Raw genomic sequence first — 16,337 nt, 5'->3', positions numbered from 1 at the left:
CCTGTGGTGACGTGGCTGCCCCGTGTGCCTCTGGTGCTGGGCCGCCGGGTTGTGGCAGGGGCAGGGTGAACTTCCAGGAGGAGAGGTCATGGGGTCGGATCGCACGCTCCTCTGCTGTTTGCTGAGCGTGACCGTGATGAGTGACTTTCCCTCTCGTGCCTCAGTTTCCTCATCTGCAAAGTGGGGTAGAAAGGCTCGAGAGATAAGCGCATGAATTTCCACGTGTCAGCGTGGATTTCAGTGAGTGTTTACTGTTATGATCATTATTAATGAAGTGCAGCGAGGGGGCTTTGGGGCAGGACCCTCCGCTGAGGGCTCCAGGGTGTCACGTCCTCGCGTTCCGCTCTGCAGGCCCCCCGGACAGACCACCCAGCCCTGTACAGGGACCTGCTGCGGACCGGCCGCGTGCACTGGGTGGCGGAGGAGCCGCCCGCAGCCCTGGTCCGCGACAAGATGATGGAGTGCCACTTCCGGTTCCGCCACCAGATGGCGCTAGGTGACTGAGCGGGGATCCCCGGGCGAGGCCAGAGTTAGGACAGGCGATTCGACCTGGGCCGGGGCCCCCACTGTTCAGATTGTATAACGTGCAGGCCTCCTTGCCCTCTGCCTACGCAGAGACAGCCTGGGGGGCGCAGAGGCCAGCTCAGCCTCCTTTGTCCGTGACACAGGGTCGGTCTCTGGAAGAGGGCAGGTTGCCGGGGCGGGTGGGATTGAGGGTCCCACTGGCAGGCCGGCCGGCAGGTAGTGTGTGCGCTGCCCCGGGGCCCGGGCGGCGCTGAGCCCCTCTGGCTGTCGCCCCGAGCTTCCTTTGTCCTCGCTGCCTGCTCCTTCCTCCCCGGGGGCCCAAGGCCTGGGGCTGAGCACACGGGGCAAGGCCAGCGCCCCCTCCAAGGGTCCTTCTCTTCCCCCAGTGCCCTGCGTGCTGACCCTCAATCAAGACGGCACTGTGTGGGTGACGGCCGTGAAGGCCGTGCGGGCTCTCGCCCTGGGACAGGTGAGTGGGGGTACGCCGGCTGGCAGGCGGGTTGGGGCCTCAGCCCCAAGTCTGCGCCTGCTTTTGCCCTGGAACCCGGCCCTCCTCAGCACCTGCTCGGCCGCGCGGAGGAGCAGGCTTCGTGCTCTGGAAGGACGGCACTTCCTCCCGAGCAGAGCAGCTGGTCTCCGGGGGCAGTGAGGGGCAGAGGGGCTGCGGTGCTCGGCTCACACAGCCCGCGAGGGTGGGTGCACAGCCAGCCCTGCAACCGTGAGGCCTGGCTCTTGCGCGGCTAGTGGGAGCGCCGGCTGCCCTGCCCGGGCCCGCCTCTGGTCTGGGCCCCGGGGACAAGGACGGAAGAGGGAGAGGCAGAGCATTGCCCCTCCCCAGCCCCAGGTCCGGGCTCCTGGCTGCACTGTGGGCACCCGGATGCCGGGTCGCACTGCAGGTGACACGGCCTCTCTCCTCTGCAGTTCGCTGTGTTCTACAAAGGGGGCGAGTGCCTGGGCAGTGGGAAGATCCTGCGCCTGGGGCCATCCGCCTACACACTCCAGAAGGGCAGGAGCAGACCCAATATGGCCGTGGAGGGCTCCGGCAGCGGCCGGGGTGACAGCCCGGGCCGGGGGCCCACGCTCTGACAGAGGCCGAGCGGCTGCTGTGGAGCTCACGGGAGGAGACGTGGAGGAGCGGAGCCAGGGGCAGGGCCGCCGGGGGCTCGGCCACTGCTGCGTGCACCTGCCGCCCCAGTCCTGGCCCGGCCGGCCAAGCTTCCGGGCCGCTTCAGAGCCAGGGAGAGCCCGTCCTGTCTGCTCGCTGGCCGGCGGGTCTGTCCCAAGTGCCCCATGGGTGGAGTTCCTCTTTCGCACCCCCTAAAAGGGGACCTGTGGAGGGGGATGGCTGGGCTGCAGGGGCAGTACCCAATAAAAACTCTGTCCGGGGTGTGGATTCTGATGGCTTCCAGTGGGGTGGAGCCTGGGTGGGCCGTCTCGGGGGCTCCACGGCACTGGCCACGTGTGGGGAGGCGGGTGTGTGTGCTGCGCGGGAGAGCGATGGAATCCCCCCCTTCCTCCGCCTCCGTTCATGGCTGTGCCCACCCTTACCTGTGGCAGAGGATGTGTGACGGGCCTTGAGCTGAGTCCCAGCCTGCAGGGTGTCTGAGAGGGACAGTGTGGCCTTGAGGCCACTCTGAGGGGCGGCGGCTCTGCCCCCAGTCCAGGCAGCTGCACGGGAGCCACCCCTCCCCCTGCAGAGTGCCCGGCACCCTGGCCAGTCACGTCGAGAGCTGAAGGGTAGCTTATAAACAACGGAAGTTTATTTCTCACGGTTGTGGAACCTGGAAGTCTGAGGTCAGGGTGCCGGCTCCGACGGGGGAGGGTCCTCTTACGGGTGGCCGGTGGCTGTCTTCTCGCTGTGTCTTCGCGTGGTGGAAGGGGCAGGGGTTTTTCTGGGACCCCTGACCCCCGGCCACGCCGCGCAGCTTGTGGGATCTCCGTTCCCCCACCAGGGACTGAACCCGGGCCCTCGGCAGTGAAAGTGCTGAATCCTAACCACTGGACCACCAGGGAGCTCCCTGTGGCCTCTGAAGAACACCTGTCCACTTCGTGAGGGCCCCACCCTCAAGACCCAATGGCCGCCACCACATCAGGGCTAGGGTTTCAACCTGTGCCCTTCGGGACACAAACACACACCATAGAGCACGTGTGCGTTTAGTGCGGCGGGCGACTCGCCGGGCACTGAGTGGCAGATGAGAGCACCTTTGGAGCTGGCTTTGGCCGCGGGCATCTTGGGGTGGCCGTCGTCCTGCTGTGGGCGGTTGAAAGGCCCGCTGGGGAGCCACCGCAGGAGTTGGAGGTGGGAGGTTTGGAGATGCTCCACCGGGCCTCCCCCGGGGGTGTGGTCAGCTGGGTCAGGCGGGGGTTTGCCCTTCCGGGGAGGGCATGCTTCTGCGTGCCCCAGTGCCTCCAGCTTCCCTGCCTTGGTGGGGGTTAGTGCCCTGTCCCGGCTCCCGGTGGGCCCCTGGTCGCCCTCCTGCACAGCCAGGCTTCTGCCACCCGGGACCGAGGGAGGAGGGCGGGAGTCCGGGAACGGACACCACACTTGGGACTTGCCCCGGGTCTGCACAGGGGCTGCCGCCTGCCGGGGGGACCAGCCTCAAGCCTGGCACTGCGGCCCTGCCGGCCTGGGGCAGGGGCACGGGGTGGGCTGGGCCCTACAGCCGGCTGAGTGTGACCCTGCGTCAGGGTGACCGAGAGCTGCGCCCACCGCTCCCCCCAACCCCGGTTCAGCGGTGCCCAGTCCTGGGGCGGCAAGATGCCCACTCTGCGGTGGGGGCCGGTGAGGGGCGGGGGGCTGGATCTGGGCTGTGCCCCGGTAAGTGGGCAAGCCCTGCCGGGAGGAGGACGCAGCTCCATAGGGACTGAGGGTCCCGGCCCCGCCCCGGGGCACTCAGCGTCCTCCCTCCACGCAGTTCTGACCGAGCAGGAGCCCCTCCCATTCCCCTCCTCCTGTTTCCCGCCCCGCCCTGGCTCCCTCCTAGCCAAGGCCCCACCCAGCAGGGCGGTACCCAGGGTGGGGTGTGGGCCAGAGCAGACACGCCGGCACTTCCCACCCCGCCACGTGGCTTCCAAGACCATCTCCGTGATCCAGATGAAGAAATAGGCCCTGTGGGCTGGAGGTGGAGGGCTGGGCGGCTGCCCCAGCCCCGACTCAGGTGTGCTCCAGTGGGGCTGGACCCCTGGGAGGTGCTGATCTGCTCCGGCCGGAAGGCTAACCACAGCCCGGCAGGTGCTTTCCAGGTCGTGCTGGGCGGAGGGGACCGGACAGGACAGCAGTGCCCCTGGGGACACCCAGCCCAGCATGGAAGCCGGGGCTGAGACACCACCTTTGTTCTGCCAGCTCCCAGGGCAGTGTGGAGCCTCCCAGGGCTCAGGTTTCCCGGGACCCACTGCCCTGGGTCTGGGGCTCTTGCCCGGAACCGAGGGCTGAGCTGCGGCCCCGTCTGGGGAGCCGCCACAGTGGGAGGAGGGGCGGGTGGAGGCAGTCAGCATGGACACAGGCCAGCAGAGGGGAGGCCGCCCTTCTAGCCTCCGGGCGGCTCTTCCCGTCCTGCCAGCCCGACGCCAGGCCTCCAGCCAGGTCAGCCAGTGGAGGCAGGAGGAGGGAGCACAAGCCTGCCGCTGCCCCCGGGTCACCAGGCCTCACCCTTGGCTGCGCCCATGGCAGCCTCCGGGCCGCAGTACCACCTTCTCTCTGGGGGCAGAGCTGACCAACTCTGGGAGGCCTCTGGGCAACGCCTCAGAGACTCAGGTGTAGCTGTTGGCCAGGGGGCACCACTGGGCCGAGTTCGTGGCCTGGGCCTCTGGCCTCCCCCAGACTCCAGGGCTGCACCCCCAGGTGACCTTCAGAGGGGCTGGGGCTGAGAAGTGGGTGGGCTTCCCCTCCCTCTTTCCCACACAGGTGCCCTGCTGCCAGGGCCCGGTCACTCCCACACCATCGATAACGAGAGAAGGGGCCAGAGCCGGATGGTTTCACGCACCGACTCCCGGCCTTTGATGTAAACAAGAGCTTCCCCACCGCCCCCACCCCCACCCCGCTCTCCTCTCCCCACATCATTTCCAGGGTAATCTCAGCAAGACAGACCCTAGAACCGGGCCTGTGCTTCGCTCCCAGAAGGCTCGGGTCGGGGTCAACCCCCGGGGCCTGTCTTCTGCCCACATCCCCAGAAGCCTTTGCAAGCCCTGGACCTCCCTGCACCCCCAGTGTCTACAGGAGGGAGCCTGGAGTGAGGCTACAGCCGTGATGTGAGGGAGCACTTACTCCTACAGCTGGGACGGGGGAAGCTTGGTTGTTTTTGTGGCCTGGACGGCGTTCAGATGTCCAGTGTTCACGTCTGTGTTTCTGCCTCGATTCCGCGGGTCCTGGAGTGGCCTTGGCTAGAGGTTGGTATGGAGTGCAATTATTTACGTCCACGGGAGGCCACCCAGGCCCAGCGGACGCACTGCTCCCTTCAGCCGGGGGCTACTCTCCTCACATGTCCCCCTTACGCAGCACTTTTGGCTTGAGATGGTGGTATCCTATCACGTTCATGACCGGGCACTCTTGACAGGTGAATGTTAGCAGGGGAACAGGGGAGGGAGCAGAACCTGAGAGTGACCTTTGGGGGTGGGGCGTTCATGGGTGGTTTTCCTCTTTTTTTCTCCCAGGCTTGACCCAAGGGTGGCCCCAACGTCTGGAGCTGTGTGGCCAGCACTGCGGCAAGGACTCCAAGAGAGGCCTGGGAAGGGGTGGGCCCTGTGGGCTGAAGAGTGTGTGGGATCCTCCACTGTCTTCTCTTTGCTCCCACCGATTTTCCCCAAAGGTAGCCCCAGGTGGGTGGAAGTGAGGCAGTGCAGGCAGCTAGAACCCTGGAAGAAACCCATCTTTTTGGATAGAGGAACCAAGAAAAGGGGCCCCAGGAGTAACAGCGTGTGAGGCAAATCCCAGGGAGGAGAGAGCGCTGGCGGAATGGACCCCTCGCTTTCCATATATACTGACAGGCGCTGGCTCACCCTGAGTTGGAACAGACCCAAAGCAGCATATGAAAGGCTTTGCGGGCAGAACAGACATAAACCACCCCAAGTCCTAGACTAACCGAGTGGCAGGTGTACAGAGTGGACCCAAGGCGGCACAGCAAAGCCACAGCCACAGAAGGAGACAGAACTTGTGGTCTGAACCTAATGGGGTTGACTGCATTCTAAAACAAACTGACATCTGCCAGCGGATTTTAACAGGACCCTGAGGCTCATGATGTAACATTCAAAGATGTCAATCAAGGATTCAGTTTGAAATTAGCCAGCATACAAAGAACCAGGAAACACCAAGAGAAAAGAAAACAGATTGCAGCCCCAAGATGACCCAGATGCCCAAATTACCAAAGAATTTAAAGCATCTGTTATAATCATGCTCTATGAGGTAAAGGTAAACACTCTTGAAATTCACGGAAAACTAGAAGTCTTCAGTAGAGAAATAAAAGTAATAAAAAGGAACCAAATGGAAATTTTAGAACTTAAAATTAAAATATTTTAAGTTAAAAAAAAAAAATCACTGGATAGGCTCAATAGCAGAATGGAGATAATAGAGGAAAGAATCAGTCAACTTGAAAATTGATCACTAGAAATGATCTAATCTGAAGAACAGAAAAAAAGTGAAAACAGATGAACAAAGCCTCAGGAACCAGTTGTGTTCACTGGCGTCCCAGAAGGACAGGAAAAAGAGATTGGTGCAGGAAAAAAATTTTGAAGTGCGAGGTGCAAGAGTCTGGATGAGCAGGAAATGAATAGAAGGTTCCGGAATGGCTCCTGCTCCCCCGGGCTTGTCAGCATCCTGTACATGGTCCCTTTTCCAGGGCTGCCTTAGGAAGGGGTGGGAACAGGGATGCAGGAGTGGGGGGAAAACCAGACAGCAGAAGTACAAATTCAAAAAAAATCTTAATTTATTGTAGACTCTTTCCTTATTTGTGTTGCAATTCCAGTGTTCTGAACATTAATAAATACACATTTGTTTAAAAAAAAAAACCTCCAGTGTCTAGTATCTCTCATAAAGTCTTAAGTCAGAAAAATAGGTTTACATTTTTCCTGTCTTAATAAAACTGACAGTTGTTTTTTTGGTTAACAGTTCTGATCAAATGAAAAAACTAAATACATCTCAAGGGACAAAATCCAGTTGCAGAAGAATATGGGATAATACGAAAGTGAAGTGTTCAGACTCAAAAATATTTCCACTTTTTCTTTTTACTTAGAAAATGTCTCAATGGTAAACATTTGAAGGTACTATTATTTTGTATCTTGAAAAGGCCACTCCCCTGCTAAGGCACATTTATAATTCATTCAAGTGTGAGGGCTTTGGGATCTCATTTCATTTTTGTATGAAGCCTGTGGTCTTAGACCTGAGTATCAGGTATGTTTTCCTCTCAGCCATTAACAATACTCGCATTTTCATCAAAATAATACAGTATGGACATCTTTGCAGTTTACTTGATTTTCATCGTATTTTATGGTTTCTCGTATTTGGAGGCAGCTGTGCTGACCATTTATTTGGGCATCCGATTGAGGAACAAAAGAAGCACTGAAATAAGACGTGTCTGACTAATTCTGGGCCCCGTTCCACAGCCCCTCAGGCCACGCTGTGCCGACTGCCCACAGAGGGACAGTCACAGCCGGTCCTTGGTGTGAGTTTCCAAAAAACAGCTTGGTAACCATTGAACAGTATGGCTGAGGCTTTGTCCCTTCTCACAATTGGCCATTTGAAGCAAAATGAAGTAATTGGTCAGACTCTGGGGGTGAGACCCCCGCCTGCCTGGAGCTCCTCGGAGTCTAAAAGAGCTAGAAAATTGGCAGGAAGGAATGTGACATCCTGGAAGACCTCATACGTCCGTCTGAATTGGGAACGTGTGAACATTTCACAGTCCCGCCGAGAACAGGAGTAGAAGGGACAAAGGAATTCCCCACCTGCAGTACCGCTGACCGGGAAGGGGGCCAGGGAGGCCCTGCGGGGCTCCGAGTGGGGCCCACCCCAGCGAAGGGGGCAGGGGATGACCCGTGTGTCGGTCGCGGCCGTGTGCACCTGCATCCCACACTCAGCACAGCTCCCGAGTCCCGTCCAGCCCCAGATGGCCCGGTCTCGGAGCCACACCCGTCCAGGCAGATGGGAGCTGAGGGCAAGCATCGCAAATGCAAATGTGCTGCGCATCCAGGCGGCCACGTGTGATGCCCACGGGCTCCTGCCTCTGGGCTGGAAGCAGCACCGGAACCTCTGTCCAGCAGCACTCCCTACACACTACCCCCCTCTGCTTTGCTGGGACACCAGTTGCTGGATGCGTGCCAGACTCCAGGCTGGCTGTGCAATCTTCCTGATGTCAGAAAGAGGGAGAGATCATCCCACGGATCTCCCAGTATGGACAGAGTCAGTACAAATGCAAAATATACAGAGGTTTTTGCCTTTTCAGAGTTCCATACAAATATACAAAAGTATCTACACCTTTGCAACAAAGGAAAGTGATCTGCTTTAAGACAAGGGCTGCCTTTGCAGAGGGCTGTGGAGCTGCTGGGAGCTGCCTGCGGCCCTGAGTCCTGGCCAGCTGGCCCGGCAGCTCCTCTCAAGGCCAGCTCTCCTGCTGGGCCCTGTCCCGGCCAGGCCAGCGCACGGTTTTGGCTCTGTCCGCAGTCCGAGGGTTCAGCTGTGCCGGCCCGGGAGTCCACGCCTCCCGTGCCTGTGGCCTTTGGCACTTGTCACGGGTCTAAGGGGCCCTGAGCCTCCGGGGCAGCTCAGGGCTTTGTGTCTGGACCTTCAGTCATGCCAGTCACAGGGCTACCACTGCAGCCCCATGGGGCCCCCGCCACCAGGGCCTGCTTCACTGACAGGGCAGGGGCCCCTCGGGCTCCAAGGTCCAGGAGCACAACGACACAGCACAGAGGCCTGGGCGGAGGTGATGGGCTTGTCTCACGGTTTCCTGATGGTTCAAAGTGAAGTTTCGTTACTGCCTCTGCGCGTGGGAAGAAGCCGTCAGGCAGGCGGAGGGTCAGCGAGGACGGCCCCTGCCACCCGTGAAGCCAGCAGCTGGGCTGGGTCCGAGGTTATGCAGGGGCAGACCCTCACTTGGGGGGCAGGGGGCAGAACTCCCCACTCAGGGGTCGGGGTGCCCGGAGGCTCCACGGAGGGCAAGCTCATGTGTGGACACAGCGACACTGGCAGGCAGGGGAGGGGACAATCAACCTGCACCCCTGATGGCCAGGGCCACCTGGAGACCCAGGCCCATCCGAGTGTCCTCCCCAGGGCTGGCCTTGCACGGTGCCTGGAGTACCAAGGCTAGCAACCCGAGTCATTCTCTAAGTTTTGGGAAGGTCGTTCTAGAAGACCGGGCTCCCATTCTTCCCACCTCCCTGGGACGTCTGGAGCCGGATCCCAGCTCTGCAACTCTGCGGCCAGGCGCCCCCCGACCCCCAGCCTCAGTTTCCTCAACCACAAAATGGGGCAGTAATGACCCTGGGCCAAGGAAACTGTTCATAAGACGTTTGGTCCCACATGGTGTCAAGTCCTAGAGTTTCAGGGCTGGACGGGACCCAGGGCTTTGACAGGTGTCTGCTCCACCTCCGGCCGGTTCCTCCTGATCCCGAGCAGGGGCCCTCTCCCGGGTGGAAGCCCGCCGCAGCCCCCGGGCCTCTGCCTGGGCACACCTCTGTGCTCGGGGCCTGTCCTCCAGACGGGGGACCATGGGGAGGCTGGCCAGGGGCCGCCCCCACCGTCCCTCCCGCCACGGCCCAGGCTACTCACTCGGAACCGGAGCCGTGGGCCTGGGCGCTCCCGGCCCGCACGTTCATGGCCACCCCGTTGAGGTGCTCGCGCCCTGGCTCCCGGTGCAGCGTCTTGGCGGGGATGGTGCTGTCGGGGGCGCGGACGCCGTCGCTGGAGGCCAGGGAGGACGGCCGCGAGGACGCGGGGCTCTGCTCACGCTCAGTCAGCTTCTCTCGCAGCCGCGACTTCAGCATCTTCTCCGTCAGTGGCGGCGGGTAGGTGACTTTGTTTTTCAAGATACCTGGGCGGGGGCGGGGGGATCAAGAAGGTCACGATCAGGCTGCCTCTGCTGGATGCAGTAGACTCGGGGAGGGACCATCATGCAGAGCCGAGCTCTCGGCCACTCCTCCCCCCCTCAGGTCTCACCCCTGCCCTGCCGGGCGCCACCCCCGTGCCCCACGGACCCCACCCCCGAAGCCCGTGCCTGGGCCTGCCTCCCCCAGGACCAGGGACTTCCCAGCCCCCAGCTTCGGGGACAGCGGGCCCTCGGCACCTTTTCTCTGCTCGGGGGGCTGGCTGGGCGGCGCGGCCGCGGGCCTGGGGCCCCCGCTCTCCCGGGCCGGGCTGCGCTCGCTGCAGTGGTTGCCCTGCTCGTCCAGGTGCAGCTCCACGCTGACCCTGGTCTCCACCTTCAGGCGGGGCTGCTCCCCCGGCTCCTCACTGTCGCTCCCGGCCAGGCTCTCATCAGGCCAGCCGGCTGGGACGTGGTTGGCCGCGGCGTCCGCTGAGGCACAAGACGGACCCTCAGCATGCAGGGGGGCTGCCTGCTCGGCTCAGCGGGAGCGTGTCCCGAGGGCGCTGACCCACCGTCCCCGACCCGCAGGCCTGGCAGGGCCGCGCCGTCCAGGTGGGGACCCTGAGGCTTAGAGAGGGAAGGTCCCGGCGTGGGATCCCGGCCTCAAGCCCCCCGCGCACCCCACACCCGGGAGCCTCGTGCTCCCTGCAGCCGTGGGGTCCGCTTCGTGGAGTCCTGGCCGTGAGGGTCCCACAGAGACCCCCGAGACCTCACCTGTGCTCTGCGGACGGGGAGCAGGGGGCTGTCCTTCCGGCCGCCCAGCCCCGTCCCAGGGGCAGGCGGCCACGGCTGAGGGCCGCTCTGCGGCCAGCGGGCTCACTCACCTTTGGGGGTGCTGTGCACGGGGCCCTGGGCCGGGTCCCATCTGTCCTCAGCCGCGACCCCGTCGTCCTCGCTGTCGGAGGAGTGAGAGGAGGCGTAAGAGCTGCTCTGCTCATCCAGGGACAGCTCGCTGTCCGAGTCCGAGTCATGGCCTGCAGGGCGGGCGGGAGGGACAGCGCTCAGGCGGGGGCAGGGGCTTCCTGCCAGGGGCAGGGCGGAGCCACCCGGGCCCGGGCACGGGAGGGCACTGGGTGCCCGCTGACCCTCCCAGTGCGCGGTGGCCACCTCTTCACGGCTGTACGTTCTCCGGTGACCGAGGGGCCACGGGGCAGCCGAGAGCCAGCAGGAAGCTCTCGCCACGGCCCCCAGGGAGGGAGACGCGCAGGCTGACGGGAGACCGCGCCCCAGGGAACACGTACCGTGGGGCTTCTTGGTGCTCCTGGGGACAAAGGACACGTCTGGCTCCCCGTGGCCGCCCCGCGCCGGCCCAGAGGACACGCTGAGCTTCTGGCCCCCTTTGTCCCTGGAGAGGGTAGAGGCGGGTGGGCTCAGCATCGTTGCTCTGGGGGACGCATGACCGGCCACCCGCCATCACCCAGCGCCTTCTGCCTGTGCCAGGGCAGCCACACTGGGCTCTGGAAGGTTCTCTGCCACGAGACTCCCGGAGCACACGGGTAAACACACGTGGACTTAAACCGCAGGGCACACAGCTCGGGGCGGAGGCGGCAAAGCCCACGTTTGCTCGGAGAGCTGCCCCCCCTCGGCCACAGCAGGGGCGCCGGCCCGGCCTGACCTGATGGTGCTGTCCAGCGAGGCGGTGGACTCGCCCAGGGCCGTGCGGAACACGTCGGGCTCCTCGCCGTACGTGTTGTTGCAGTTGAGGGACCGCTGGGGGAAGGGGGCTGGTTATCGGCCGAGCAGAGGCCACCAGGACGCCGAGGGTGGCTCGGTCCCCACCACAAGCCCCCACGCAGCACCCTCACCGTGCCCCTGCCGGGCACGGAGCACAGCGGCCCGGTGGCGCTCCCACCGCCCCTGCTTCTGGCCAGGATCCCCACTGGCCGCGGGGGGAAGAGAGGCTGTGAGCGGGACAGACCCCACCCCGTCGACTCGGCTCGCTCCCAGGGCTGCAGGGAAGGCTGGATGCCACGCTCCGGGGACGGGTCTGTGATGCCCCCTTTTGTGGGGGACGCGAGACCAAGGGGCTGTGTCTGATGCTGGTCCAGGCCCTGGCGTCCCTGGGAGCCTCCTACCGTCAGCAGGGTGGCCCTCGTGGTGGCTGAGTCGTCGGGGTACGGCTTCTTCCCGGCGAGCACGCCCTTCAGGTGTTTCCGGACCTCTCTGTTGAACACGCAGTGGAGCAAGAGGACGGCGAGGCCCTGCAGAGGAGCGGGCAGGTCAGTGCCGGGCTTGGCCCCCGTAAAGAAGCCAGGGTCCTGCCGCTGCCTCACTGCCCGCCTGCCTGCCCGGAGGATGCACGGAGCACAGCTCAGCCACGTGGAGCTGACGGTGCCCAGAGCAGACCTGGCTGTGCAGACGCCCACCACGGCCCACGCCCGGCCTCCCTGCCCCGGGGGCTTCCAGTTTCTCCAGGTCGGGGGCCTAGTCAGGGCAGCCAGCACGCCCAGTGCCTGGAGGACCCCCTCCCAGGCCCCAGCCCCTGGGCCATCTGGGTCCCCAATGTTGCATCATTAATCAGGGTCCACGGTGCGGACAGTAAATGGCCAGCACCCTCCTGGGGACACAGTGGGATTTATGCCGGCCGGGGAGGGGGTGAGACCCCGCACTGGCTGAGCAGAGGACTGCCTCCTGACAGACACACAGGAGGCCATGGATGGGGGTCCCTAGGAGGGCTCAAGGCAGAGCTGCCTTTGGAGCAACAGCCGCCTTTTTTTTGGTGGTGGGACCACGAGGCTTCACCATAACCCCTAACAAACTGCGCCGACACTGGAAGGACAGCCATGGTGCAGCCCCGTGTGTCCAGAGAGCGAGAACACAGCCAGGACGCCAGGTCAAGGATCTCCCCAGGGACCCTCTCGGGGCACTTCAGACAGGAAGCAGCACAGGTGACCCCTGGGCCCCACCAGGTCCGTCTGACAGCCGCCCACCTGTAAGCAGCCGAAGACGGCGAAGAGGTAGCGGAAGGTGAGGGCGTCGCTGTTCACGGCCAGCAGCCCCAGAAGCCAGGTGGCACCGATGAGCAGCAGCAGGAAGGCGGCCGTCCTCACGAGGGAGCTGGGGGGCGGGCGCGGGCGTGACTGCACCGTCCTCCCCCTCCTTGTCTCCCACCCGCCCACCGGCCGGCCGGCCATCCCCCACCCTCCTTCCTTCCCACACCCTTTCGAAGCATCCACCATGAGGCAGCCCCTGGCTCCCATAGGGGAAAAGACAGCTGAGTGGGGAGCAGGCGAGCAGTAAAAAGCAAACAGGTAAATAGCAAACTAGGAGCCAAGACTGGTACCCGGGCTGCACCCACAGCGACTCCGGGAAACCTGGTGCACGGGCCCGAAGTTACGCGGACGAAAAGGTGTCAGGCCCGCTGTGTAGGCTCCTAGCAAGGGCTTCCTGCTCTCCGCCTCGGTCTCCCCAGCTGAAGGGGAACGGACGGTGACGTGCATCCCTGGTGGGGTCGTGGGGTGGCGGAGGGAACTGCGTGTGCTAACGTGAGTCAAGGGCTGGGAAAGGTAGGTCTGGGGCGGGGAGGAAGCGGAGGACGGTGGAGGCGGTGAGCAGGCTGGACCCCGACCCCGTGTCCCCTGCCCGCGGTCTTTGCTCCTCCGTGGCCTTTTCAGACTCTGCTCTCCCGCGGGCCGGGCGGACCGGCACCTCCTGCGGCCCCTCAGCCCCTCCACACACATCCTCCCTTCCCTGGCCCCCCAGCTCGGGTCACCTGGCCCAGTGGACACCCTTGTCCCCCCCTCCCCTGACCCTTTCGTGGCTCCTGGACTCATGCTGAGCTCTCCCGACGCTGCCCTGCCTGCCTCCCGCAAGGCTTTTCTGTGGGTCCCCTGCTCTCTCCCAGCCTGAAAACATGGGAGGCTCCCTCTCTGTTGGGCCCCATCTTCCTGTGCTGCACCCTCTCGCTGGGCAAGCTCCTCCACTCCTGTGGCGCCAGCATCACTGTCACCACCAACCCAGAAAGTTCCATCCCCCCACCCCCACCCTGTCTGACTCCAGGGAGTGTCCAGGCACCCTGGCACCTCCCCCCACCCGGCTGTCACCATCCCCCTCCTCCTGCCCGTCCAGGCGAGGACACCCAGGCGTCACTGCTACCCCCTCTCCCCTCAGTGACTCCACCAGAAACCCCGTGGGTCCTACCTCCTAAACATCTCTCCCTCCCTGGTCTGGGCTGCCATCCCGGCCGGCCACCTGCCCCAGTCCCCCTGTGGTCAGCCTCTCTCGCTTTCCTCCACAATGTCCAACTCGGATCCAGACTCCGCTCGGCACAGCCCAGACACGTCCAGACACGGCTGGCCTCTCCCCACTGCGGCCTGTTGATTCCCCACTGACGTGGCTGCCATGACGCCCTGGACCGGCCCGGAAAGCCAGCAGCTGACCGGCTCGGTGACGGGCACTTTCATGGGGCTCTGCCTGGTGTGTAAACCAGACAGGCAGGGGTCTCGGGTGGGGCTGGCTCCACGTCAGGTCCCACCCACCGGCCGGGTTTAGCACCAACTTACACGACCCGTTTTCTTTCATAATAATGGCGCTTCCTTTGGCAGGAAACCTTTGCAGACAGGACAAAAATGACTGTGTTGACCTGAAAAAAAACCAAACAAACAGAAACCCGAAGTCCAGTGGCCGCTCCACTGTACTGTCACTAGAGACCTTCAAAAGCCAAAGGCTTCTGAGGGTCTCCAGCCCACATCTCGGGAGGTGCCCCCTGGGATGAGGCCTCGGAGCCCAGGAGCCCGCTGGGGGTGGATGCTGAGCGGTGTCACAGTGGACGTGGACCTGGACCAAATCCCAGAATCCACGGGTATGAGGACAAGGCTTTATCACCGTGAGGTCAGCCCTTCCTGTCCCGCCCAGGTGCTCAGTGGAGCTGGTAACCCATCGGCCCCAAACACCCTTCAAGCCAACGTACCCAAGGGGCACCCGGCCTCCCACGTCCCTGATAATCAGGGGTTCTGGGAAACCCCCGGCACTCACGACTATCACGGTTCCGATGGGCCCCGCAAAGCTCCAGATCAGGGTGTCACGAAGGGACAGCCAGCAGAAGTCCGGGTTTCCATAGCCCTGGGGGTCCAGGCCCACCGCAAGTCCTGGACAACAGGGAGGAGAAGAGTGAGGGCCACCCCGATGGGGGGTGGCCACAACTGGGTGTTCCCAGCCCCCCAGGCAGGACCCGGGGCCCCCGGCATCGCCCTCAGAAGGAAGGGCGGGGAACTCGAGACTAACAGTCGGGAAATGACAAAGGCCCAGGTCCCCTCCCAGCAAAGGCCCTCTCAGTGCCGGTCACAGGCCCACCATGGCCACGACCTGCTCGCGGATTCACCCCAGAGGTGGGGAGCCCATCCGGGCCGGGGCTGCTGACGGAGGTGGGAGAGAGACAGAAGACGGAGGTGATGGGACCCAGCAGGACCAGCCACGAAGCACGATAGGGATGCCCTGCTGGCTGGGCCACATAGAAGCCAGGACACGGCCATGGACCACAGGTGCGGAGGAGGAAGGACCTGAGGGCAGGCACATGCCACACACACCACACGCATGTGCGTGCACAGAGCACACATGCCACACACACACATGTACACACGTGCACACACCCCAGGAACGGCTCACCACTCCAAGGTGCTAGGCAAATGGGGAGTTTCCTATGTTATCTAAGCCACGGCCATGGTTTCTAACCGTGTCACAAGCTAGAGCAGGACTTGCCCTTGCAGAACCGTCAAGGTGAAGTCTGGAGTGGCTTCTCCAACACAGACCTTGCTTAGGACGAAGGAGCAGCCCACTCTGTGCCGTGGCCTCCCCGGACCTGGCCCGGACTGTTCCACAGGCCACACTCCCTTGCTTAAGCCCTAAAAGATCAAGTCTCCCCACCGACTGCTCAAAACCCTGCAATGGCTTCCCACTGCTCTCAGGAGATGGACACGGGTATTTCCGCGGCCTTCTGGGCCCTTTGTGGCGTGGCCACGGCCACACTCCAGACCACGTGGCATCCCCCACTCCACCCCAGCCCAGCCTTGGGTCAGTCCCCAACCAGCCTTCCTCCACTCAGGTCTCGCACGTGCTGGGCCCTGAAGGCACACCCCCCCAGCACAGCAACCTGGTTCCTGTGAGCCCTCCAGTGTAAAGAGTGCTTCCTCCAGGAAGCCTTCCTGGCCTGCCCCCCCACCCCACCCCCAGATGAGAGCAGGTCTCATCCTCCCCCGCCCCACTGGCTCTGAGCCCACCCCTCAGTGCAGGGTCTGTGGATGAGCCTAGAGTCACGTTCACCATCACTTAATGCCCGTCTTTCCTGGAGAGGCGACTCCCGGAAGACACAGGCTTTGCCGTTCTCACTCACTGCTCTGATCCCGGGCCTAGAACGGAGCCCGGCACAGAAGAGGCCTGCCACGAATGAACGAATGAAGGAGCGTGCGAATGCTCCCGGGTTCTTGAGCAACTGAGACTTGGTGGGAGTTAAGGAAAGCACATGGGGAGGTGGCCTCAGGCCCCCGTCCCCCATCCCCCGGGTCCCGGAGGCCCGGCTGGGTCAGGCCCCATGACCTGAGACAAGGGCTGTCCCCATGCAGAGTCCCATAGAGACGCTCTGCTCCATCCAGCCCTGGTGGGAGGGGCCGCCCGAGGTGACCACACAGGTGGAGATGGAACGGGGTACAGTATAGACCAGGAACCACACTCTGAGTTTACTGGGGCACAGAAAACCAGACAGCAAACGCTAACTTTTCCTTTTGTATAATAAGCAAATTGGCAAAT

At 63.1% G+C, this 16,337-nt stretch overlaps 2 protein-coding genes across 9 annotated transcripts in view; one reads left to right on the top strand and one right to left on the bottom strand.

Annotated features, from left to right (window-relative positions):
* TRMU (tRNA mitochondrial 2-thiouridylase) overlaps positions 1-6,436 on the top strand; it is a 28,438-nt gene extending 22,002 nt beyond the window's left edge. For 2 of the 5 annotated variants that reach the window (XM_061204275.1, XM_061204277.1), the window contains 3 exons: positions 352-496; positions 912-994; positions 1,447-1,912. In XM_061204275.1, coding sequence (XP_061060258.1) covers positions 352-496; positions 912-994; positions 1,447-1,611 — 393 coding nt within the window. In that variant the 3' untranslated portion in view covers positions 1,612-1,912. Of the gene's footprint in view, positions 1-351; positions 497-911; positions 995-1,446; positions 1,913-5,175 lie in introns of those variants that run through there. The other 3 variants (XR_009702479.1, XM_061204276.1, XM_061204278.1) reach the window with 3 other exon arrangements.
* CELSR1 (cadherin EGF LAG seven-pass G-type receptor 1) overlaps positions 6,436-16,337 on the bottom strand; it is a 149,238-nt gene continuing 139,336 nt past the window's right edge. For 2 of the 4 annotated variants that reach the window (XM_061204270.1, XM_061204271.1), the window contains exons 26-35: positions 14,571-14,683; positions 14,099-14,178; positions 12,527-12,653; positions 11,672-11,797; positions 11,212-11,306; positions 10,838-10,941; positions 10,421-10,570; positions 9,795-10,025; positions 9,281-9,542; positions 6,436-8,492 (exon numbers count right to left, since the gene is read on the bottom strand). In XM_061204270.1, the coding sequence (XP_061060253.1) occupies positions 8,468-8,492; positions 9,281-9,542; positions 9,795-10,025; positions 10,421-10,570; positions 10,838-10,941; positions 11,212-11,306; positions 11,672-11,797; positions 12,527-12,653; positions 14,099-14,178; positions 14,571-14,683 (1,313 nt within the window). In that variant the 3' untranslated portion in view covers positions 6,436-8,467. Of the gene's footprint in view, positions 8,493-9,280; positions 9,543-9,794; positions 10,026-10,420; positions 10,571-10,837; positions 10,942-11,211; positions 11,307-11,671; positions 11,798-12,526; positions 12,654-13,678; positions 14,010-14,098; positions 14,179-14,570; positions 14,684-16,337 lie in introns of those variants that run through there. The other 2 variants (XM_061204272.1, XM_061204274.1) reach the window with 2 other exon arrangements.

Source organism: Eubalaena glacialis, chromosome 11, assembly GCF_028564815.1.
Source record: "Eubalaena glacialis isolate mEubGla1 chromosome 11, mEubGla1.1.hap2.+ XY, whole genome shotgun sequence".
Classification (NCBI taxonomy): Eukaryota; Metazoa; Chordata; class Mammalia; order Artiodactyla; family Balaenidae; genus Eubalaena; species Eubalaena glacialis.
Note: the sequence above shows the minus strand (reverse complement) of the source record. Positions and strands in the feature narration are given on the sequence as shown.